General features: G+C 50.5%; 1 protein-coding gene across 1 annotated transcript in view; it reads left to right on the top strand.

Moving 5' to 3' along the window:
- The first annotated feature begins 2650 nt into the window (after window positions 1–2650).
- Window positions 2651–24458, top strand: part of PRDX3 (peroxiredoxin 3) — an 89807-nt gene continuing 67999 nt past the window's right edge. The window contains exons 1-2 of the mRNA XM_069611929.1: window positions 2651–2804; window positions 22726–22840. Of these exons, the coding sequence (XP_069468030.1) occupies window positions 2769–2804; window positions 22726–22840 (151 nt within the window). The 5' untranslated portion in view covers window positions 2651–2768. The remainder of the gene's footprint in view (window positions 2805–22725; window positions 22841–24458) is intronic.

Here is a 24458-nt window from a genome sequence, read left to right as displayed (position 1 = left end):
ACTGAAAAGTATTTGATGATCTTTCCTGATTCTCGACTGCGAAATGATTTTCTGCGCTTTCGCTTAAATTTATGGCCGACTCACGAAATATTACATAATCGTAAATTAATAACTGATGACAAGCTACCATGTAGGTTCTGCAGAGGAGCCATTGAATCTATGAAACATTTATGTGCAGAATGCCCATCACTCCTTAAGCAGAGACTTTTATATTTTAAACCTCTATTACAAGATTATGTCATAACAACAACTGAAAAATTGTGGGAGCTATTGTTTCACTCCAATACTCAGTTAATTAAGTACGCTATTTTGAATTATCTTTACAGTTTAAAACTCCAAGACAAAAGATTAAATCATAGCAAATTGTGAGCATATATATCAAACTATTAATGAGGTTCTTATCGAATGATACGACTTCTTCCTAAAAATGTCATCAACCATTGCGCATCCTATTACTATTAATAAATATTTTGTATTTTGTTAACTGTTTTGAAAGTATTATTTATGATATTTGTTGAAAAATCAAGTTTCTTGATTAAAACAACTTAATAAATAAAAAAAAAAAAAAAAATAGCCCAGACTCATCCCCCATTCTCTGTCCACCCCTAGAGCCCCTCAGTCTGACAGGTATAGCCCAGACTCATTTCCCATTCTCTGAACCCCTGGAGCTCCTCAGCCTGACAGGTATAGCCCAGGCTCAGCACCCCTGGAGCTCCTCAGTCTGACAGGTATAGCCCAGACTCAGCCCCCATTCTCTGCACCCCTGGAGCTCCTGAGTCTGACAGGTAAAGCCAAGCCCCCCCCCATTCTCTGTCCACCCCTAGAGCCCCTCAGTCTGACAGGTATAGCCCAGACTCATCCCCCATTCTCTGCACCCCTGGAGCTCCTCAGTCTGACAGGTATAGCCCAGACTCTTCCCTCATTCTCTACACGCCTGGAGCTCCTCAGTCTGACAGGTATAGCCCAGACTCTTCCCTCATTCTCTGCACCCCTGGAGCTCCTCAGTCTGACAGGCATAGCTCAGACTCATCCCCCATTCTGTGCGCCCCTGGAGCTCCTCAGTCTGACAGGTATAGCCCAGGTTCAGCCCCATTCTCTGCACCCCTGGAGCTCCTCGGTCTGACAGGTGTAGCCCAGACTCTTCCCTCATTCTCTGCACCCCTGGAGCTCCTGAGTCTGACAGGTAAAGCCAAGCCCCCCCCCCATTCCCATTCTCTGTCCACCCCTAGAGCCCCTCAGTCTGACAGGTATAGCCCAGACTCATTTCCCATTCTCTGCACCCCTGGAGCTCCTCAGTCTGACAGGTATAGCCCAGACTCAGCCCCCATTCTCTGCACCCCTGGAGCTCCTGAGTCTGACAGGTAAAGCCAAGCCCCCCCCCATTCTCTGTCCACCCCTAGAGCCCCTCAGTCTGACAGGTATAGCCCAGACTCATCCCCCATTCTCTGCACCCCTGGAGCTCCTCAGTCTGACAGGTATAGCCCAGACTGTTCCCTCATTCTCTACACCCCTGGAGCTCCTCAGTCTGACAGGTATAGCCCAGACTCTTCCCTCATTCTCTGCACCCCTGGAGCTCCTCAGTCTGACAGGCATAGCTCAGACTCATCCCCCATTCTGTGCGCCCCTGGAGCTCCTCAGTCTGACAGGTATAGCCCAGGTTCAGCCCCATTCTCTGCACCCCTGGAGCTCCTCGGTCTGACAGGTGTAGCCCAGACTCTTCCCTCATTCTCTGCACCCCTGGAGCTCCTGAGTCTGACAGGTAAAGCCAAGCCCACCCATTCTCTGTCCACCCCTAGCGCCCCTCAGTCTGACAGGTATAGCCCAGACTCATCCCCCATTCTCTGCACCCCTGGAGCTCCTCAGTCTGACAGGTATAGCCCAGACTCTTCCCTCATTCTCTACACCCCTGGAGCTCCTCAGTCTGACAGGTATAGCCCAGACTCTTCCCTCATTCTCTGCACCCCTGGAGCTCCTCAGTCTGACAGGCATAGCTCAGACTCATCCCCCATTCTGTGCGCCCCTGGAGCTCCTCAGTCTGACAGGTATAGCCCAGGTTCAGCCCCATTCTCTGCACCCATGGAGCTCCTCGGTCTGACAGGTATAGCCCAGACTTTTCCCTCATTCTTTGCACCCCTGGAGTTCCCCAGTCTGGCAGGTATAGCCCAGACTCAGCCCCCATTCTCTTCACCCCTGGAGCTCCTGAGTCTGACAGGTAAAGCCAAGCCCCCTCCCCCCCATTCTCTGTCCACCCCTAGAGCCCCTCGGTCTGACAGGTATAGCCCAGACTTATCCCCCATTCTCTGCACCCCTGGAGCTCCTCAGTCTGACAGGTATAGCCCAGACTCTTCCCTCATTCTCTGCACCCCTGGAGCTCCTCAGTCTGACAGGTATAGCCCAGGTTCAGGCCCATTCTCTGCACCCCTGGAGCTCCTCGGTCTGACAGGTATAGCCCAGACTCTTCCCTCATTCTTTGCACCCCTGGAGTTCCCCAGTCTGAAGGGTAAAGCCCAACCTCCTCCCAAAGTCTCTGCACCCGCTACTCAGTCTAACAGGAGGAAGCCAGCCCATGCCCCTACCCAATTCCCCACCCCTCTGAATGCCCCTTCAGTCAGGTAGGGATAAAGCCGAGCCCCTCCTCCTTGGTACTCAGCTCACACTAGCACCCGTCGCCGCGGGAGGAGCCAGGCTGGAGAGGGGCTGTGCATGTAAGCGGCCCTCCCATCCTCCTGCGCCCGCCCCATACACTCTCACTGACTCTCTGCTGCAACATGGCGGCCTCCTGGGCAAGGTTACTGCGTGCGGGGGTAAGGGAGCGGAAGACTGGCCCTGGAGGGGGGAGGGACTGGCCTCTGGCCCTGGCGGGGAGTGTTTATACCTGGGGCTGGTACAGCTGTGTATTTCCCCCTGCTTGGTGGGGAGGGGGCGTCTAAAGTTTGAGGATTACACATGGAAGTGCCTCAGAACAGAAGCGGGACCATAGCGCAAGCCCAGCCCGGGTGGAGGCGCAAAGCGCCCACTGAGCCCGTATAGCGCCTGCAGTGACGCTCACAGCTTCCACGTGGTCCCTCCTCATGCTCGGAGGAGGGCCGTGCCAGGTACACCCGGGAGGCTGGCATGTGACCTCTGCAGGCAGAGCAGTTATTCCTCACAATAACTAGATGACATGAAATGCCCCCATATCGCCAGTAATGGGCATTTTACTTTCCGGATTTTGTGAGTTCATGTTGCTTTGTGCACCGTTTCTTCTTGGTTGACTGGCTTATAGGGCATTCGGGGGATTTCCTGGTAGACCCCTTTTAGTGTGCTGTGTTCTCATAGGTAAAATGTGTAATATGGGGCCGCTTGCAGAATGATTTCCAGGGCCTCTTTTGGTTCCCGGTGCACCCCTGGATGTGGTTGGCTGTTCATTTTGCTGCTGGTCTGGGGGTGCTGCAGTGCTGCTCTGCTCCCATTTTACTTGCAGCGACGTCCGCATTGTCGCTGACTGGCAAATACTCGTTGGAAAGTCTTGGCACGCAGGGGCAAGTGTCTCTCAGTCACTACGTCCCCCCCAGGCCACCCTATAGACAGATTCTGGCCCCCCTACATGTCTTGTATTGCTCCGCACGTCTTGGGACCCCTTTCCCCCCTCCCCTCACATTACTGTGAACAAGAGCTGGGCAGATATAGTCAGCAATGTATTTACCCTCCCACGGCATAATTCATCTATTCATCCAATGCCTGCTAGGCACAATTTCCTACTTGCTAAGAGTCGGTGTTCATTAGTCAGCGACCAATACACCTTCTGAGGCTTGATGTAGATGGATGCAAGGAAAGACCTCACAAATGCGGGCAAAATGATAGCAGTATAGGTATTAAAATATTGGCATTCCCTCCACGTCCACTCGTCCCAGTACGGCCGACACAGGACCTTCTTCTTCTATTTCTTTAAAACCCTATAACTCCTCCCCCACATCCAAGTCACTCAGTTTAATTTTTCCTGCCTCCGGCAGGTTGGACTTTTCCTTCCCGGTGCGGGGTACTGGGGAGCACTGATTGCTGGCCCTATGGGGGGGGGGGGGGCTGTGTGGCGGGGCCCACGGCTCCCTCAGGTGTGGTGCTGCTCCTGGGCCCCCTGCGGGGCTTGGGGTCACAGTTGAGCTGGATTGCCTCGCTCGGTTCTTTGCTGGGCTCCGGACTGCAGCGTGAGCATTGTGTCCCGGGTCCTGCACGGCCCGGGGGAAGGTAAGGAGAGGGGAGGACTGGGCTTGATGTTTTTCCCCTCTCCTCCTGTTTTGGCCATCTTGATTTGACAGGCCAGATCCTCGTGCTCTGTGTACACATCTTTATTGGAAATGATGGCAAGCACTTGGCAGTATGTGCTAGCCTTCCCTTTTGTTGTGAGGCCTCTCTGCTTCTTTTCATGGTGACTGTGGCAGAGAGTATTTGAAAGTGCGGGGGCTCTGCTCTGTCGCAGGCATGTCACATACCACCCGCTCCTCAGACGCAAACAGCCCAGGTTGCACCGGATGTTGGCTGCATTTTTTGCATGCTGCCTGTAAAAATGGCGCAGATTTGGACACGTCTGCAAGCGGCCGGAAGGGTACCGGCCTTGGCATAGTCTACACTTCGGGTTCGAGTCTCAGCGGTGCTGACTCGGCCCTTCGTCCTTCCTAGACCGACTCATTGGAACCATTTAGAGCATGGGGCTACCAGCTACTGGATACAGGGCTCAAGCCACCTCTCAGTCATGTGGTGTGTTTGGGTCTGTGCTAGCTATGGACGCAGACTCCTTGTCCTGTCCTCTTCCTCTGAACTGCGCGAGGGAAGGTCAAAGGAGTTGATTTTTCTTTTCCCTTTTCCGGCATGGAATTATGGAAATTGCGTCATGGAAGTAACGGCCATGCAGGGGGTTCCCAGTGTCTCTTCTTTTAGGACCTAGGTCCTCCGGTGCCGACGTGTTGCTTTCACGCCTCCTCTCAGACTTGTGGGAAGTGATAGGGCACATGGTGGCACATGTCTGTGCTTAGAGGGGTTCTCAGAGCCCCTGGTGCCGGTGGAGGGGGATGTCACTTCAGTGTGTTTGCCAGTATAGGCATACCCCAGGTAGGGGGTTGCCTTTGATGTCTGCTATCGGGGATAGATTGCTTTGCCCCGCTTTGTGACAGTACTCTGCCCTTTTTGACGCCAGCCTGGTGGCTCCTCTGTCGGCTGAGGGGGCCATGGTCTGCTGGGCTTCTGGGGGTGGGGGGGGTATCAGTTGCCGTTCCTGTCTCCTCCTGTCCAGGTTTGCATGGTTAGGACTTTGGTACCCAGCTCACGGTCCAAGTAGTTGGCCATGGGATCCGTTCTCTCCGAATGGTTGTGGGTTACGTCTTGCCCGTTTTTCTCCCTGTTCGGGGTCAAGTTTTCTACTTGCTGGTGTTCCTGGTCCCTATGCCTTCTAGGATGTGTCACCTGCTTATGGGTCTCAAGGCTCTGCACTGCTTTTCCGGACGGAACGCTTCAACGTGGGGGCTTGCAGAGTGTACTCTGGATGTTGTGCAGGGGGGGGGTGCTTGCTGGCTGTTCAGAAGGCAGTATGTCTTGGCTCGCCTGTTGCTGAAGTTACAGGGCACGTGGCGTGTTGCATGTTTTCCAGTTCCTTGAGCCAGTCTTCAGTTACATCCCCTGGTGTCTTATACTCTCTCCCACTGGCTCCCGACGTATCGGCTTTCGTAGTTTTGTTTTCAGTGTCCCCAGCGTTCCGAGTCTCCCTGCTATGGTGGCGGGGGGTTTCAGGTCTATAGGTTGAGGTGCGCATGGTCCTTCCTCCTGTGGCCTCTCTGACTACCGACGCCAGCAGAATGTGTTGGGGGGCGGGGGGTCTACATTGGGGGGTCCTCTCAGCTCAAGGGTTGTGAGATCTGGGGAGAGTCTGCGATCATCCAATTGGCAAGAGTTGTGCCATTGTCCAAGCTCTGGTGTACTTCGAGGAGTTGCTGGACGGTCGGCGGTTTTGGTCTGATCGGTCAATACGACGGCCTTGGCATATGGCATCTGCAAAAGGGGTTCTGGCGCTCCTTGAATGCTCTGGCAGCGCTGATAGGCACCTGGGAGGAATCTCATCTGGTGTCTCTGGTGGCCTCACGTATCAGAGGGGTGGACAATGTTCATCTTCTGAGATGCCGGTTTCACTCCTCTGCGGAACTGGTCCTGTTGGCCCAGGTCTTTGTGGTGACCTGTGTCGGATTAGGGTCACCGTTCTAGACCTGTTTGCATACCCGGCCTCTGCAGAAGTTCCCCTCTCGGTTTCAGGCCGAGGGGATTGGGGGATGGACGCCCTCTCTGTACAGTGGCCTTGGGGTTTTTCCCTTATGCCCCGGGTGTTTTGGCGCAACAGAGTGTCCAGGGTGACTGTGTTGTTGTTGTTAGCTCCGTTCTGGTCCTGCCTGAGTTGGCTCCCCCGTCTGTCAGTGCTTCGGTCCTAGGAACCTTGGCTGGTTCCAAGGTGGCCATGTCCCCTTCAAGGGGATCTGAGGTTGGAAGTCCACCGGATGCAATGGGCAGTGTGGCTATTGCTAAGTCTAGGTTGATATCTCGGGGGTTCTCAGATCCTGAGTCCAATATGGATGCTCTTAGACCCTCCACTGTGTAGGTGTTTGGCAGGCATTGGGGCCATTTCCGAGACTGGTATGGGCGGTCTGGGATCCTTCCCCTGTTTTCTGGCCTCTCTGCTATACTTCGATTCCTCCAAGAGCGGTTTTGACAGGGGCCTGGCCGTTTTTTCCAGGCTTCGCTCTCAGTGGGTCTCCATGAAATTCATTTTGGGGGACTCTGATGGTCATTTGGATGGGGAGGTGTTTGTGGGGAAGTTGCTCCAGGGTTTTTCTTCTTCCCGTCCTTGTGCTGATAAAGTGCTTCCCCCTTGGGATCTCCCTCTTGTTTTAGTTTTACGGTTCCTTCAAGGGTCTCCTTTTGAGCCCTTTTCCGAGATTGATATCAAACATCTTACACTGAAATCTGTTTTTCTTATTGTCCTCGCTTCTGCCCGTAGGCTTGGGGAGATTGGGGCTCTTATGTCACCCTCCTTTCCTGAGGGTGCTGCCAGACTCTGTCCTTAAATTGTATCTCGGTTTTCACACCTCTCAGGATCTGGTTCTCCTTCATGATCCGAGAATGCCTGAGGAGGTGGCTTGGCTTAACATTATGTCCGGCAGGACGTGTTGGAGTATTTGGCTAGGTTTGCTTTTTTTCCACCAGTCTGATAGTCTTCTGATTGCTTGTGGTCCGGCTGGGGCTGGGCATAACGCATCTGTGGTTTCCATTTTCTGATGATTCCGGGTTGTGATCTCCAGGGCCTATGTGGCTTCTGGCCTGTCTGTGCCTGCTCACGAACAGGGCGGTCCGCCAGAGGTTTGGCGGCTTCCTGGGCCGATGCAAGGAGGGTTTTCTCTGGAAGAGATTTGTATGGCTGCCGCCTTGGCTGGTCTAGGCATTTTCTTCAACCGCTATGGGTTGAGTTTCTCCCACTCGGGGGTTGGTTCCTTCGTAGTTGGAGTTTTGTCTGTGGGGGATGTGATTTAAGAGGTATTGTGGGTGTGTTTTCCTGCACTGTTTTTGGCTCTGTCTCTCATTGGGACCTCTTCCCCCGTTGCTGCTTTGGTATACCTCATGAGGTAAGTACTGGGACGAGGAAAAGTGGAGGTAATGCTCTGATTACTTACTGGTAATCTTCATCATTCCTAGTCCTACTCTTCCTCGTCACAGTACTGACGACCCTCCTCACCCTCCCTGCGGGGAAGGTCCCATGCTCCCGCTTGGTAATATGAAACTGAGTGACATGGATGTGGGGGAGGAGTTATAGGGTTTTAAAGAAATAGAAGAAGCTCCTGTGGCGGAGGCAGGGGCCTCATGAGAAGTACTGTGACGAGTAGGACTAGGAATAATGAAGATTACCAGTAAATAATCAGAGCATTAACTTAAATCGTAAATGGTCAACGCGCCATAAAGTGGCCGATAGTAGCCCCAGAAGACCCCTAATATCTGTAAATCCGTGTCTTCCTACCGTCCAGCATTCCCAGGACCAGGATGCGCTGCCAACTTTGGTAAATATGTATTTTTGGGCTTGCGTTGATCCATAGCTCTCAACTCACACGCTTTTGGCTGGTGTCACCCGCCTTGTAAACAGCTGACTTACCCGCCAAGCCTCCTGCACGCCCATTCATTTCAATGGTCCTTTCACCCGCCAAAAATAAATTCGGGTCTTTTCACCCGCCTTTATGACACAAATGGTTGAGAGCTATGGTTGATCTCCCTGATTATAATCCTCACGGCAATGTCCAAACTCTGGGGTGTCAATGGAAGTAACGGAAGTTGGGGCCCCGTCTGTTAGGTGGATGCCATTTGTGGCATAGTCACCACGAACCTTCACGGTCCATGGCAATGTGTCGGTGTATGTATTTGGGGCGTATCCAATTGCTTGATTCCGCTTCGCCATTTTGAATTGGGTATGATTTGTGTTTAGTCTCATCTTGTTATCCAACCATCTATTTGCTTTGCTTGGTTGTTAGTTGTGCTGCCCATGGACAGATGTTCTGGCCGCTCCTGTTCTCCCGCCGTGGACCCATAGTGTGTAGACCAGGCTCAAGCCATTTCATCTCAACAAATGCCACTGGGCAAGCTGCTTGGCACACATTTCTTAACCGGCTTTTGCAGATGATGGCGCTTGGTGAGCTCTGTTCCTGAAGCTTGACGACGCTTCCCTTGTTGCTGTCCTCTAAGCATTTACACTTGTGCTGGAATACCAGCGGTATTGCTTACCAGTGGACATGCCCTGTGCATCTATTTCATTAGATAATGGCTGCCAACCTTCTACAACAAACCTTCATGTAAACAACATTTTGTGGCGGCTTGTCCCACCACACTTCAAAGACTTCTCTTCTTGATGCCCTCATCTCGACTGACTCTAAATCCTACTAAATAAACAGAAACACAAAAAGGGAGTTGGAGGGCATAGCCTATGTCTATCCAAATGCTCTTAAATGCCATGTAATCGACCTTGGTGGTTTCAATACCTTTGAACTGGCACTGAAGATTTGTCCCAAACAAAGCACTGCACTTGGATCCTCATTGCCTAACTCCCTTCAGACCCTAACTTCCTACCGGAATGAAAAAACCTGATGTAATCAGTGGCCAATCAATCAATATTGTGTTGACTGGTGACCTCTTTGGCTGGATCGACATCATTGATAATTTCCCAGCAAGGCAGTAGCTCGAGACCAAAGAAGTCTTGGGATTCAAACGGCTAATCCAAGGGTCCATCTGGATTCTTTTTCACAGCGGCCCACCCCAAATGCTTTTTATTAAATTAACTATCAAATATTTGTTTAACAAGATTCCCAAAGTTATTGAAACTCAAATCAGAAGGCCAATTAAAGGATGGCTAGGTAAGAAGTGCCATACATTGGAACCCAGTCGGAACCAAAAATATCCCCTTTGCGATATTCCAAACCCAATGAGTTTCGATGAGATGCCTTGACTATCGCCACTGTCATTCTGTTAAGTCGCGGCATCCGAGTAACCATTGCAAAAAGGTGCCAACGAAGCACTGGTATGTTCCACTGTCTGAACAATTTTCCAATATTACTTTATCACCATTTCAGAACCAATTGATATATTTATAACGTGCCTGTACACAAGTGATTCTAGGCGCCACACGACAAGGAAGGGGAGACGGAGGGAAGACTAGACAAACAATCCTACTAGGCCTTGTGGCATTTGGAACTTGCAAGTGCGACAGCGAGAAGTGCAGGGGAAAGGAAGGGGAGGTGCAATCAGGGCAGCATAGCTCTGAGTAAGTGCAACCAGGGCATCGCGGCTCTGGGTAAGTTCAAGGGGACTATAGGGGTTGCAGCCCTAAGTGCGCGGCAGACCAGGAGGCAGTGCAAGGAAAACTGGTCATGGAGGAGCCTAGTACCCAGTGGGACACTGAGTGTACCAAGGAACCAGTCAGCGCCGCAGACGGGTAGGTTATCAAGGAAGCGAGAGGGAGAAGGCAGAAGAGAAAATGTAGGCCTTGGGCCGCTATCGTGGTCCAGTTCAAGTTTGAGGTGGGGCGGGGCACCCCAGAGAACAGTTTGTGAGCAAGTTTACTTGTAGATTCTAGCAGTTCAGCCCTATTCACTTTTAGAATTATTGTTGCTCTGAAAAACGAAATTTTTAAATTTTGATATACCTAGTTTTAAATTCAGTGTATTGTTTAAAATCGACTGCCTGGACAATATGTAACTTTTTAGCTTTGATCCATTCATTTCTCTGTGTTTAGTTTAATTGAAACACTTTACACGTCGTAGGTAGGTCATGGAACTACAACAACCATTAGAATTGTAGTCCTTGGGGTCCTATTTCTTTACTCACAGGCGCTCAACAAGCATGCCATCAGTGTGGCAGACCACATTCAGGATCAAAACATTGACTTAATGTGCATCACTGAAACGTGGCTCGGGGCTCGAGTGGCCCTAATGTTGACCTGGCCACCCAGATGGCTATAGCTTTTATGCCCAAAACAGAAAAATGGGTTGAGGAGGGGGTTTGGCAATTATCGCCAAGCAAGAAATGTACTTTTTACAATCACCCATCACATGTACGGGCTGTGAAACTATATTGTTAAAAGTTATTAGCTCCCCTAATGACTGCATTAACCTGATCTTGCTGTTTCGCCCCCATTTGAATTATCTTTTTGTTTTTGGATGAAACCTCAGGTATTCTATCTAAATGTAATACTCCCAACAACCATCCTATCTTACTAGGAGACTTCAAAAAATGGATGGGTAATCCTAAAGACCCGGAAGCCATTGAATTAGAAAAGCTATTGTGTAGCTACGACTTTACCATTTTGAGTAATGAGCCCACGCATGAGCAGGGCAATGTGCTTGACTAGGTTGCAGTCAAGCATCTGAGTACCCATAGTATTGATATTAAACCATGTGTTTGGTCAGACCATTATACCATAACCTTTTGAAGTTCTATTTCCTACTAAGGTACTCCATAAAGCGAATATAACACAATTAGTTACGAGCAGAAATCTAAAGAAACTGTCATCAGACAAATTACAGACAGTTATTCAGGAACAAATGGATACCGAGTCTAATCAAGATACACCTTCTTCTCTAGTGTTAAATTCTACAGAAAATATGTGTAAACTTATCGATCAAGTTGCACCTTTTTATTTTTATTTTTTTTAAAACATGTTTATTTTAAACCAGGGCAGGATGAAAAATATACAGAATTGTCATACATATCCCATCTTCAACATTCCCGTTTGACCCAAGTCCTTTCCCCCCTCCCTCGGTCCCAAGCCCTCTCCCTTTGTGATCCCCTCTTCGCAGTCTCGCCCTCTAAGCTTCCCCCTCATGAGTCCTCTTGATCCCTCAAAGTCCACCGAGCGCTGATAGGTTTATAGGTCAGAGCGGGGAATCGCTGGTCATATTCCAACACTGCGGCCCAGATGTTCTGGAAGTGGTGGAGGACACCTGCCCTTACCGCGGTTACCTTTTCCGCGATTATGTCCCATAGCTTCCCCTACCACTCAGCCATGCAGGGGCCGTCCGGAGATTTCCAGAAGCGGGCGAGCAAAGCTTTGCCTGCTAAGAGACATTGGGTTAGCAGTTTCGCTCTGTTCCCAGAGCGCGGGTAGACCTCGGGGATCGGGACCCCCAGCAGGATGGGTTCGGGCTCCAGCGCGAGCGCAGTCCCGGGGTTCTGTTCAATAGTTGACAGGCACCGTTTCCAAAATTCCTGGATCTTTGGGCATGTCCACCACATATGAAGGAAGGAGACTGGTTGGGCGCACCCTCTCCAGCAGGAACAATCCATCCGGGCATTCATGTGGTGAAGCCTGAGGGGGGAGTAGTACCAACGCAACATGACCTTGTAAGCACGTTCCTTGTTGGTGAGACAGGTCGATGAGGAGTACGAGCCCAAATGTCCACCCATGCCTGGTTGTCAATCGGGTGTCCCAGATCGGCCTCCCAATGGGCCGTGCATCGAGTCTTTGCAATTAGAAAGTCTCCCAGAAAACGTCTATATAGGGTCGAAATCCTGCCTCAAAGTGGAAGGTCCTTAAGCGTTAGTTCGAGAGCGGTTAGGGGGCGCTTGGCCGCCTGGCGGGTTTGCGGATGCGAGCACCAGTGGCGCAGTTGGATATATGTATATCTCTTTCCTGAAATTGGAACACCTCCTTGCATTGTTCGAATGTGCAGGGTAGGTTCCCCGCAGTCTCAAGACCTCCATATATCCAGTTCTGGAAGTTGAGGGTGTTCGTCCCTGGTGAGAAGGTTGCGTTGTGGAAGATTGGCGATAGGGGGCTTAATCCTCTCGGGATTCCCTTTTCGTTTCAGAGCCCAATTCCAGGAGCTCAGGGTGTGTTTGGTCGTCAGCAGGAGTTTTTTCCAACATTCTCTGAGGGTGGGTGGAATATGTGGGAGGAATCGCAGGGGGAGTGGAAGTTGTGCTTGTTCCATTTCCACCCATCTGGGGCGGTTTGTGACTGTCTGCCAAGCGTGGACGTGTGGCAATTGCGCGGCCACCCTGTATGCCTGTAGATCGGGAACCCCCAACCCAGTCAGCCTAGAGCAGCCCACCAACATTTTATGGGTAATTCTGGCCTTTTTGCCCCTCCAGATGAACTTTAGCATTCTCCTCTGCAGGTCTCTAAGGGCCAGTTCTGGGATGGCTACTGCGAGGGAGGAGCAGGTGTAGAGGAATCGTGGGAGCAAGTTCATTTTGCAGGCCATTATGCGCCCCATCAATGAAATTTCCTGTGTTGCCCAGCACTTCAGATACCCCTCCAGCTCCTGAAACAGTCTATGGAAGTTGGCCTAGTATATGTCCTTTGGGTTTGCCGTAATATGAATTCCTAGGTAAGGAATGGACTGTCTTTCCCATGTGATTGGGCACATCTTGATTAATGCCTCCCGTTCCTCCCGGGGGAGGCCGATGCCCAGGGCCACCGATTTGGAGAAGTTGACTGCGAAGCCAGAGACCTCCCCATAACTGGCTATTTTCTCTAGGGCGTGCTTTAATGAAGAGCTGGCCTCTGAGAGCATGAGCAACACATCATCCGCGTACATGGCAATTTTATGTTGGGATGGGCCAACCTGAGGGCCCTTGATACGGTTATTCAACCTGATCCTCTGGGCAAAAGGTTCCATTGTTAGCGCAAAGAGTAGGAGTTACAGGAGGCAACCCTGTCTTGTCCCACAGGTTAATGGGATCGGGATTGTTATGAACCCGTTTATCCTCAGGAGGGTTTTTGTGGTTTTATAATTGGCCAATACCATTGTCTGGAATGCCGGGCCAAACACGAAAGCCTCTAAGGTGAGTTTCATGAAAGGCCAGTCCACCCTATCAAATGCTTTAATGGCGTCTAAGGCCATGAGTGCAAGGACATGGGAGTTTCGGGAAGCGAGGTCCACCAGATTCTGGGTTCTACGAATGTTGTCCCCTACTGCCCTGTTCAGCATGAAGCCTGTTTGGTCGGGGTGAATTATATCCGGGAGGATGTGAGCTAAGCGATTAGCCAGAATCTTGGAATATAGGTTAGCGTCTATGTTTAACAGGGATATTGACCTGTATGAAGCTGGGTCCCTCGGGTCCTTCCCTGGTTTGGGTAGGAGGATCGTGATAGACTCCTGCATCAACGAAGGAGTTGAAGAGTGTTACCAAGGGGAAGGGGGGGGGTGAGGGGTGTTATCAGCCGGGGTTTAAATATTTTGTCAAATCTTGCAGAGAATCCATCTGGGCCCGGGGCCCGAGTTTTGAGGGATTTGATGGCTTCCACCACCTCCTCGTCAGTGATTGGTGCCTCCAGGGCCTCTGTCGCCGGATCGGGCAGGTGCGGCAAGGCTGCTCCCCCAGGTATTCCTCCTGTTTAGATTGATCCCTTGGGGGTGCGGTCATCACCTGGGTTAGGTGGTCTACTGCCAGCTGTTGTTTCTTTGATTCTGCATATTGGATCACTCCCTGTGGGTCACGCAGCCCTGAGATGGTATTGGTGCTTCTTGCTTTGGCCAGCTTGGCTACTAGTAACTTGTTCACCTTGTTGTTCTTGGCATAATAAAACTGCCTGGTCTTGGCCATTAGTTGTGCTGTATGCTCGGTGTAATGGGCCTCTAGCTTCTTTCTGGCTGTGCAGATGGCTTGTTGTGTCCCAGGAGACCAGCCTTTTTTCTTATGTGTTTCCTCCACTATCCGAGGTTCCTCCTCGAGAGCTAGGCGGGATTGTCGCCTGTTATGGTGAAAGGCCACCCCTTGTGCAATCAATGTACCTCTAATCACTGCTTTCATCGCGTCCCAAGTGTTAGCGGGAGAGGTGTCTGCAACCGGATTATCTTTGAGGAAGTTCTTAAACGTAGTTGTGATTTTGTCCCTTCTTGCCATGTCATTAAGGATTGGGTCGTGAAGAGACCATCTGAGCTGGGAGTTAGCCTTGGGGTCGTGGGTTCGGAGCTTCATAATTATTGGGGCATGGTCGGATAATATCCTTGGGCCAGTGGTTACCTCGTTAGCGTAGGCAAGAGTTTGAGGGGAAGTCAGGAGGTGGTCAATCCTCGAAAGTTCGGTGGACGTAAGAATAAAAGGAGTAATCCTTCTCGGAGGGGTGGAGCACCCGCCATGAGTCCATTACTTCCAAGGTTCTGAAAAGGCGCAAGAGGCAGAGTGCCTGCGCAAAGTCTCCAGGAATGGGGGGGTAGGATTTGTCTCTGGAAGGGTCTGGTACTCCATTGAAATCCCCCCCCCTCCTCCCCCGATTATCGTCTGACCTTCTAAGAAGCCCGAGAGAGAGGCACCCAGCATCGTAAAAGATTGCCTGCCCTCAGTTAGGGGCGTATACTGAGACAAAGGTATAGAGGTCTCCTAATAGAAGGAATTTAACCGCTATGAACCGGCCATCTAGACATGCTTTGGAGTCCAGGACCTGGGGATTCAGGCCTTTCCTAAAAAGGATCGCAGTGCCCCCTTTCTTGGAGCCTCCTGAGCTGAAGAACTGAGGTGGGTATATTCGGGAGCAGAGTCGCCCGAAGTCAGCTGGGAGAAAGTAAGTTTCTTGGAGCATCGCCACCCCTGCCTCTTCGTCTTGAAGTTTCTGTAGAATCGATATACGCTTGGCGGGGGAATTCAGCCCATTGAAATTAAGTGAGAGGAGATGTAGGTCCTGGTGATCTTGGGCTAGAGTCCCACTTGCCCTAGGGTTCGGGGGGGTCAGAGGGGAGCAGACTAGCTGCCATCACGGTTGTGGGTTAGTTGTGCGTCGTCCTGCTCCTGGGGTTTTAGCATGGGCCCCCAACAGGAGGCCATAACTTTAACTGGTGGGGTGGTTGGCATTGTGAGTGCGGCGGCGCCCCTGCCGAACGGGGCCAATCAAGTCACTCGAAGTGGTTCTGAATTCCAAGGACATCGAGATGGAACGTACCTTGGAATGGGCATGGGCCGTGGGTAAAGCCCGCCGCCGTCGTCCGTAGCGGTTGCCAGCTGGGTCTGGAATGATAGCTTGCTGTATGCGGGAGCTGGGCGCCCGATTGGTGAGTGAGGGAGGGTTACATGCAGCGCAACTCCATCCCTGTCTACCTCCTTTTGTTGTTCCGTGGAGGTGCCCTGGACCATGAGGACTGACTGGGTTTCGGGGAGGAAATAGCCTCCGAGTCTCCTTCTGTCTCTAGGTCTGGTGAGGCGGTCTTAGGTGAGGACAGGCGCATGATCTTGCTGGCATCTTCAAGATGGGCGATTCTCCGGAGGGTGCCGTTAAATGAAAACTGTAGGGCCGTTGGAAATAGCCATCTATACCGCACCGGGCGTTCTTGTAGGAAGAGGGCCAGAGGCCGGAGTGCTTTTCTCTTCTGGAGGGTGAGGAGTGAGATCTCCTGATAGATCTGGAGAGGTGAGCCCTGAAAGGAGAGTTTGTCGCGGAGCGGCTGATGGCCGAGATAGCCTCTTTTGTGGTGAAGAAATGGGCCCTGGTGATAACACCCAGAGGGAGGTCCGAGTCCACTCCCCGACGTAGACTCAGTTTATGGGTGCGATCCAGCAGTAATTGAGATTTGTCCAGGTTCGGAAGCAGAGTCTGGAAAAGGTCTCCCACATATTCCAGCAGGTTTTTGTCTAGGACAGAGGATGGGATCCCTCGGATCTGAGGTTGTTGCGGCGGGCCCTATTTTCAAGATCGTCCTGCTTAAATTCAAGGATTTCACATTTATCTGAAGGGCTCTGATTTGAGTGTTGGATCTCCCCCAGTGTGGTTGACTGGCCTTGAGAGCGGTCTTCGATCACCCCCATCCTCTGCTCTACCTCCGTCACCCTTTGATCAGTGTGTTCTAATTTGGTAGTTCTGTCATGCAGGACCGAAATTCAGCCTTAATATCTGCCATGAAAGCCAGCAGGTCTCCTCTGGTGGCCGAGGTGTCTCCTTCCTCCTGGGGCTTCTGTGGGGTGAGCTTAATGAGTTCGGGTTTTCTCCCTCTGTCTGATGCCGTAAGCATGGTGGCAATGTCCGCATTCTTACTGGCTTTTGTTTGTTTGGTCATGGTGCCGGTTCGAAGGGGGCGGGGTGGGGGCGGTGCTAGGAGCTTTCATTTGGGCACAGTCCAGAGAGCTCCGGTTGAGGTTGTGGCAAAGCAGTCCTGGGGTTCGTTGGGGTGGGGGAACTCGAGATCCAGCTCAGATGGCGCCGAAGTTTAGGTGGATTATGGCCTTCCGGTGAGGAGGGGGTTTGTTTACCCTGTGGTAGCAAGGGCAATGTGCTAGTCTCACTCTTTCTTTGAATTGAGGGAAAGTTATTGAGCGGGAATGTGGGCTGGAGCGCCCCAGGAAATAAGTGAAGAACGTTTACTTCGTCTCAGGGGGGTATGGGATCACTGGGGAGGCGGGTGGGGTGTTTCGTTGTTTGGTGAGTCCACTTGCCTCTCTTGCGGGATGGTTGCGGGTTTCGGTTCTTGTGGAGGCTCAGGCTAGGTGCCGCGGCCACGTGATTCATAGTAGCGGAGATCTCCCCCATTGATGTTTAAGTAGGGTTCATAGTCCTGCTGACGGGCTAGGAAGAGAGATGGGGGTGGGGGGGTGCACAGTCTGGCAAAGAGAAGGCTATGGTGATTCCCCTCGCTCCTTTAGTTGGGGGTGTGGGGGTGGGGGCAGAGAGCTGAGCGGGGGTATGGGCCGGGGCGCCCCAGGAGGTGAGTGTGAAATCCTCATGTTGTTCCAGAAGAGAGGTATTGTTGCGGGTGTGCCTGCAGCCTGTGGCTCCCCAGCACCCGTCAAAGAAGAGGCAGGGGTAGTGGATCCAACGCCGCTGATAGAGTGGCCAAGCCTCAGCTGGGTTTGAGAGATGCTTGCAGGGGGAGGGAGAGGGTGTGGAGAGAGTAGGGGGGGGATGCTCCCCTCCACGAGGCCCCCTTATTGTAATGGCCTATGTGGCTAGCCCTCTCTCTTCTTGATCTCCATGCTGAGGCCCAGGCTCACCTTCTTATGGGCTCATGCTCGCATCGGCGCTGGTGTCCCTGTGGTGCTGCAGATCGCCGTTGCATTCAGTCTCTCACAATGTTCCCCCAAGGTGCTGCTCTTCATGGGAGGGACCGGGCCTCCCCGGAGTAAGTCGCGGGAGACTCCCTAGCCATGAGGGGCACTGCGGGCTCCAGCGTGTGTCACGCTGGGAGTCGGGTGAACACGGCATCTCACGGAGGCGGGCCTCCACCGCTTCTCCCGCTGCCTCTATCTGTTGCTGTGGGTTCTCAGCTGCTGCGGGTCCGTGGGCAGGGGGGGTGCAGGCAGATCGCACATATCCCTGGGTCTCAGCGCTCGTCCACCACCAGGGTACTCGTTAGGATCTGCTCCGCCCTCATTGCTCTACGGGAGGCGAGTCTGCCATCTTGGAAATTCGGACGCCGTCCAATGCTTTCGATTTTCGGCATATTGGAGGAGTGTTATGCTCTTATCTTTGGGCCAGTGGTGCCTGAGGTGTTTAGGGCATCTCGGCAGCTAGCAGCGACCCAGCCGCGTTCCGAAAAGCCGCATATTTTCGCCTCGACAGCGGGTTTCCCACAGAGGGCTTTAGGAGAGCAGCCACATCGATGGCGCTCCAAGCCACGCCCCACCAAGTTGACTTTTTTAAAAGGGGAGAAAATTAGAATCAAATATCAGAAATCGCGTACTCCGCAACTGACCTCCTTAAAACGAGAAATGAAAGGCAGAACGAGTATGGATGAAAACCCAGATATTAGTAGATAAAGAGAAATGGAAAGTCTTAGAAAAAAACTACAGATCAAAAACCCTCCAAGCTAAAAGAAGCTTTCATGACACTCAAATTTCAAGCTCCACAAATGGCATTAAAACACTGTTCAAGATCGTCAAATAAATAGAGAAACCGAAAGCCCAAATTCGACAATTCACTCCTAACAACGATGACTGTGAAGCAGTACAAAAGGCTTTCTCAGATAAACTACATAAAGCACAATCCTCAATTGCAAGTGCAAGAAAAACACATAAGGATGATGAGACTCAGACCTCCACCTGTCAATTAAACATGCTTATGACCCAACCATTTTCACTTGAATCCACTACATCGGAATCCCTGATGATTAAAACATTGAAGAAAATGCGTTTGACTACCTGTCAAATGGACATTTTACTGTCAAAAATAGTTTTACAAAATGCAGAGATTTCTTGTGCCGTTTTTAACTCATTTTATAAATGCATCATTTTCACACAACGAAGTACCGGACTTATTAAAAAGTGTGACAGTCACACCACTACTGAAAAATCCTAACTTAGACCCTACTACCTTTTCTAATTATAGACCTATTATTAATGCCCAATTTTTGCTGAAGGTACTGGATATTCGCAGCCACTCAATTCCAAAAATATGTTGAGAAAACTAACGTCTTACATCGGCGACAATCAGGATTTAGAACTGCACACGGAACCGAAACTGCTATGGTAGACTTATAGACCCAAATGTTGGACGTTGTAGATGAAGGCAAAGCTGGTCTGCTGATACTTTTTGATCTTTCAGTGGCGTTCAATTTTGTCGATCGTACTAAACTGCTATAATGTATCCAGGGAAGTGGAATTTGCTCTCCTAGCTCAGTTAAATGGTTTCACTCATTTTTAAGCAACTGGAAATCTAAAATAATCTGGCAAAATGCATCCTCTACCGTGGAAGAGATTACAATCGGAGGGGGTTTGCCTGTCTCTGTTTTTTTTTTAATGTGTTCTGCAGATCTGTGTGACCATGGGGCTATATTTTACTAATTACGCTGCTGATTTTCAGCTTTTATTTAGACTCCGTGGAGATTATGAAATAGACAGAGAAATGATTGCATCCACATACAGAAAGATTTACACCTGGGTGATGGACAACAGACTTTGTTTGAATGGGCAGAAAACAGAGCTTTTCATTTTTGGCTCTGACAAAGCTAGAGACAAACTAGGAGCTGCTGATGAAAAACTTTCATTGATAAGCACATATTCCACACAGTCCAAAGTCAAAACACTGTGGGTGACCATTGAGGCATCCCTCAAATCAGACGCTCAAGTTACACATGTGACTAAGAACATAACTATTACCTCAGGCTTATATGCTTGATAAAACCGTTTATCTCTGCAGCTAATTGTGCCACGCTAATCAGAGCTCTAGTCTTATCGAGACTAGATTATTGCAACGCACTTCTTGGCGGAGCAAGTAAATGGTGTATTAAAAGATTACAGATTTTACAAAATGATGCAGCGGGAATAGTAAAAAGTGTGTCGAAGTCGGAACATATCTTGCAGCACAGGAGAGACCTCCACTGGCTCCCTGTGGAAGCAAGAATTGTGTTTAAGATTAATGTTGTAATCCACAAATGCTTGTTTGGAGACGCACCGAGCTATCTCAAAGCACATATCAACGTTCAAAATTCAGTCAAACGCCAAATCTAAAGACTCCATGCAACTGCAACGGCCTAGAGCTCGCTGTGTGAAGTGTAAAGAAAGCTTGTACCCCGTCAAAGCAACCTTAGCATGAAACAAGCTGCCCGCAGACTTAAGATGTGAAGCACACGTATCTACGTTCAAAAAAGCTATGAAAACCATTCTGTTCTCATAAATGTATGCCTCCTGGGCTTCCCTATATATCTGACTTGTAATTTGCTTGGAGAGCTGTTTTCCGTGCCCTGATGCCCACAGGCTTTGGTGTGTTGGAAATGGATAAAATTCCAGAGGGAGGCATCTGCAGAGGAGAGATCTACCCCCCACTCTCTGCCTGGAGAAGCATCTGATCCTCGGAGAGTTAGAGGTGGCTGAGCAAAGAGCTCTAGAGGGAAGGTGTTTGGAAGAGAGAGTTGGAGGTAGCTGTGTCCCTGGCCCCAGAAAGCCTTGTGAACTATGCAGAGGGTCTTGAACTTGATCCTTGCTGCCACCAGGAGCCAGTGGAGAGATTTCAGGGCAGGAGGGATGGTGGTGCCTGGGCTTGAGGCCAAGGATGAGGCTTGCAGTCCTGTTCTGGATTAGTTGCAGGGGGTGAAGAGTTAGAGCTAGGCAGATTGAGAAAGAGGCTGTTGCAATTTAAACCTGAACCTTCTAGTCCCTGCTCGTGCCAGTTCGTGAATACCCTCTGCATGCTGCTATCACCGCCATTGCTGGGCAGGGGCTGAGGGGGCTGTAGCCCCGACCTTTTTGGTTGTAGCCCTAGATAGAAGCTCAGGGTCTACAGTCAAAATGCTAGCTAGTCCCGAGTCCCAAAAGTCCCAACAGTCCCGACATTTGCTTATCCCTGGATCTTTTCCAGACCTACCAACATCCCAGCCACCATTTTATATTCCCTGATCCTTTGGGCGACTGCACTCAAGCTTGCTATTTCTCCCAGAGTAATGTTGAATAAACCTGTGACCGCGAGCCCCATTTGGCTGCTGGGCTTCACACATCTTGCTTAATCCAACCAATTCCTCCCTTTTTCAAATACCAACCTCAAATCTGGTTGTGCTGCCTTACCCGCACTTTGGTCCCCTCAGGCCTAGTTTGAAAGGGCGAGTCCCGGCTATGGTTGTTGCACTTTCTTGAAGCTTCAGCCCCACTTATCTCCAGTGTCGATAGGCCTGGTTTAGGCAGCCTGGACCATCGCCTTGGTTGACTGGCCCAGAGAGAGCTTCTCGCAGCACTTGTGCCAGCGGGTACCTTTTTAAAAAAATCATGCTAACAAGGAGTCCCCCAATAAAATCAACAGGGGCAGCCCCTTGCTTGATTGGAAATGGAGAAGGGAGGGTGGGCACGCGGAGTGCTGCAGCCAGAGGCCAGCCCTGGAAGCTTTGGTGCACCAGTCCTGCTGGGCATTCGCTCAATGATGGGTACATCTCTACCGTACCAGGGTCCCTTTATTGAGCATGGAGGCGGAGCAGGGGCTATTCACTAGATGTCAACAAAGTGAACTATCGTCATATACTGAGAACAAATAAAAGCTTGCTGCGTGCGCTGTAACCAAGGGAACTCTCACGTCTGTGGTTCTCTGTGCCATGTCAGTCTTGATCGTTATCGGGTAATATTGTCCCCTTATATAATGTCGCCATGCATATAGTCGTCTGATCCCAGACGGCAGAATCTCGTGCCTAGGTCTGCTCTCTTTGTTCTTGTTCAAACGATACACTGGGCATTTTGGGTTGGAATGCCCATCTAGTTGGGATCAGATCTGCAGAAGAACATGCCCCTCTGGCATGGCACTCTGAGCTTTTTTAATTAATTTCAATTAAGGCCTCACTGAGGGAGAGAGCAGAGAACATGTTGTTTACTCCTCTTCTCTGCAAGAGCAGCAGCGTCGTCCAGAGCCGAGTGCGCACTTGCTGTGGGCACCGTCTCCTTGCATGTTGCATGCCCCTTGATGGTGAGGCGGAAAAGCTGTGTCGTGTTGGTTGCATGTGTAGCACTCGTGTAGGCCTGGGCCCACTTTAACGCACTTGAGAATGACTAAAGCGGTAGGTGACTGGAGGGGGGGCAAGGGTGAAACCGATGTTGCTCTCTTTATAGTTTGAGTAGCCCTCAGCGATTGAGTGGGAATAATGGGGGCATGGAAGTGCTAGAGGGGGTCTAGCAGAGGGAGCGAGGAACTGATGTGCCATGTTACTTGTAAAGAAAGGGGGGTTGAGTAGTTATGCCCCTTGAGACGGCTTCAAAGTGGGTAAATATGGTCTCGTGCCCAGGGCGACAGCCCTCTGCTGCCCATCCTCTTGGCATGTGGGAGTGACAAGTGAAGGTGCAGGAGTCTACCCATACTTTGCCCTCAAGCTTGGAGGGATACTGTAACCCTCAACGAGATCCAGAAGAACCGACTCAAGGCACCCATTATAGGGGTGCAGGGGGCAAACCGGCACCAGTCTCTGGCCCTTCGCTGCATTATGCGGCTTCTCTTTCCGTTTGGGCCTCCGGGCTCCTGTGCCCATTGGGGCAAGACCAGCATGATCAACATAGCTGGATGTTTGGTCCAATTCTGTAACCCAGGGAAACCAGGGCACTACTGGGAAAGAAAGCCGGATGGGTGGGGGTGGTGAAATCTAGCCCTCCAGAATAGCCTGATGAGTGTTTCCCAGTTGTGTGGTGGGGGGGTTACAGGGAGGGGGCGGGTTAAAGATTGCTAACGGCTATTAAGGAAGTTGGGCAGGCATATCCTCAGTCAACATGTGGTCTCTACATTTTGCTTTGAGCATGGTGTTAACACCCTGACCTTTAACCTCTTCTCTCTCTCCCTTGCAGGTCCTCAAAGTCCGAACTGTGTCTGGGGCTTCCCGGCCACCTGTGCGCCTGCAGGCGTGCGCTCAAACCCAAGTCCCTGCCCCCTTTGCCACCCCGCGATTCGCATTCAGCACCAGTGAGTATGAGTGGTGGGTTTAAACTCGGGGCGCACCACTTGGAGGGTTAGGGCCCTGCCAGGCTTTGCCCCCAGTCACATTTCCCGCACCCCGGCACAGAATAGCGGCATGTGTGCCCCTGAACAGGTCCGACCTCTGGAGTTCACTGAGGACGTGTTCCCTCTTTGCGCAAACTTGCCCCGTGTTGCACTGAACGCTGATGTAACACATTAATAGTTCACCACTGACTAGTGTTGGTGTCATTCTGTTTCAAAGAATAATTAAACAGGTTGGTAACAACCGTGTGTACACATTAACAACACCTCATTTGAACATTGTAACTCCTCGTTTTTCATTTAATAAAATGAATGTATTATGAGACTAGTGGTCTTGGATATCTTCAATTGAGCTATTTCGATTTAAGAATCTGCCACCACTAATTGGTAAAACAGCCACTGGGGACTTGGAAAGCGGCATCGAGTCAGCTCCATAGCCCCTTAAATCCTCCCTCAACATTCTCTTCTCACACCTGCCATGTGTTCAATGAACTGCAATGTGATTGGCGCAGTGTAAGTGACCAATGAACTGCAATGTGATTGGCGCAGTGTAAATGACAAATGAACTGCAATGTGATTGGCGCAGTGTAAGTGACCAATGAACTGCAATGTGAATGGCGCAGTGTAAGTGACCAATGAACTGCAATGTCCAATGTGATTGGCGCAGTGTAAATGACCAATGAACTGCAATGTGATTGGCACAGTGTAAATGACAAATGAACTGCAATGTGATTGGCGCAGTGTAAGTGACAAATGAACTGCAATGTGATTGGCGCAGTGTAAATGACAAATGAACTGCAATGTGATTGGCGCAGTGTAAGTGACAAATGAACTGCAATGTGATTGGCACAGTGTAAGTGACCAATGAACTGCAATGTGATTGGCGCAGTGTAAGTGACAAATGAACTGCAATGTGATTGGCGCAGTGTAAGTGACAAATGAACTGCAATGTGATTGGCGCAGTGTAAGTGACAAATGAACTGCAATGTGATTGGCGCAGTGTAAGTGACCAATGAACTGCTGTGTAACTTAACATGTCTCTCTTCTCTGCCGGCCACATTTGCTGCCCCAGTCTCCCTGTCACCCGTTTTGTCCTTTTTGCATTTCCAACTTGCAGTGACTGTAAAGCAATAAGAAAGTGCCTGTGAATTGTGCCTTTTGTACAGGCCCTCTTGCCAAAGCAACCTCCTCTTCAAACGAACACAATAAGCGCAAAGACAGTAGATTTGGCGTTTGCAGCGAATTACATTTATAGGCATAAATCCAGTAAATACTTGGGCCTTGGACCCTCCATGAATATTGTCAAGGTTTCAAATATGTCTGCTTGCTAAGTATTTGCAGATTAGTAATAGACATAGCAAACAAACCTGCGAACGGATGTCTTTTTACTATTTCTACTTTAATATTGCGTCTGCAAACAGTAACTTGTAGACCTGTTTGCAACTTTTGAAATAGTTGCTGGGTTGTTTATTCAGCACAATTTTTAAATGATCCTATCACCCTCTCAAAGTGGACAGTGCAAGCATTGACGTTTATTGATGGCATCCTACGACAAATTAGATTCTGCTCTGCAGGAGTACAC

The sequence above is a fragment of the Ambystoma mexicanum genome, chromosome 8 (genome assembly GCF_040938575.1).
Source record: "Ambystoma mexicanum isolate Mex_15411 chromosome 8, UKY_AmexF1_1, whole genome shotgun sequence".
Classification (NCBI taxonomy): Eukaryota; Metazoa; Chordata; class Amphibia; order Caudata; family Ambystomatidae; genus Ambystoma; species Ambystoma mexicanum.
This window is presented reverse-complemented; position numbering and strand designations above follow the sequence as displayed.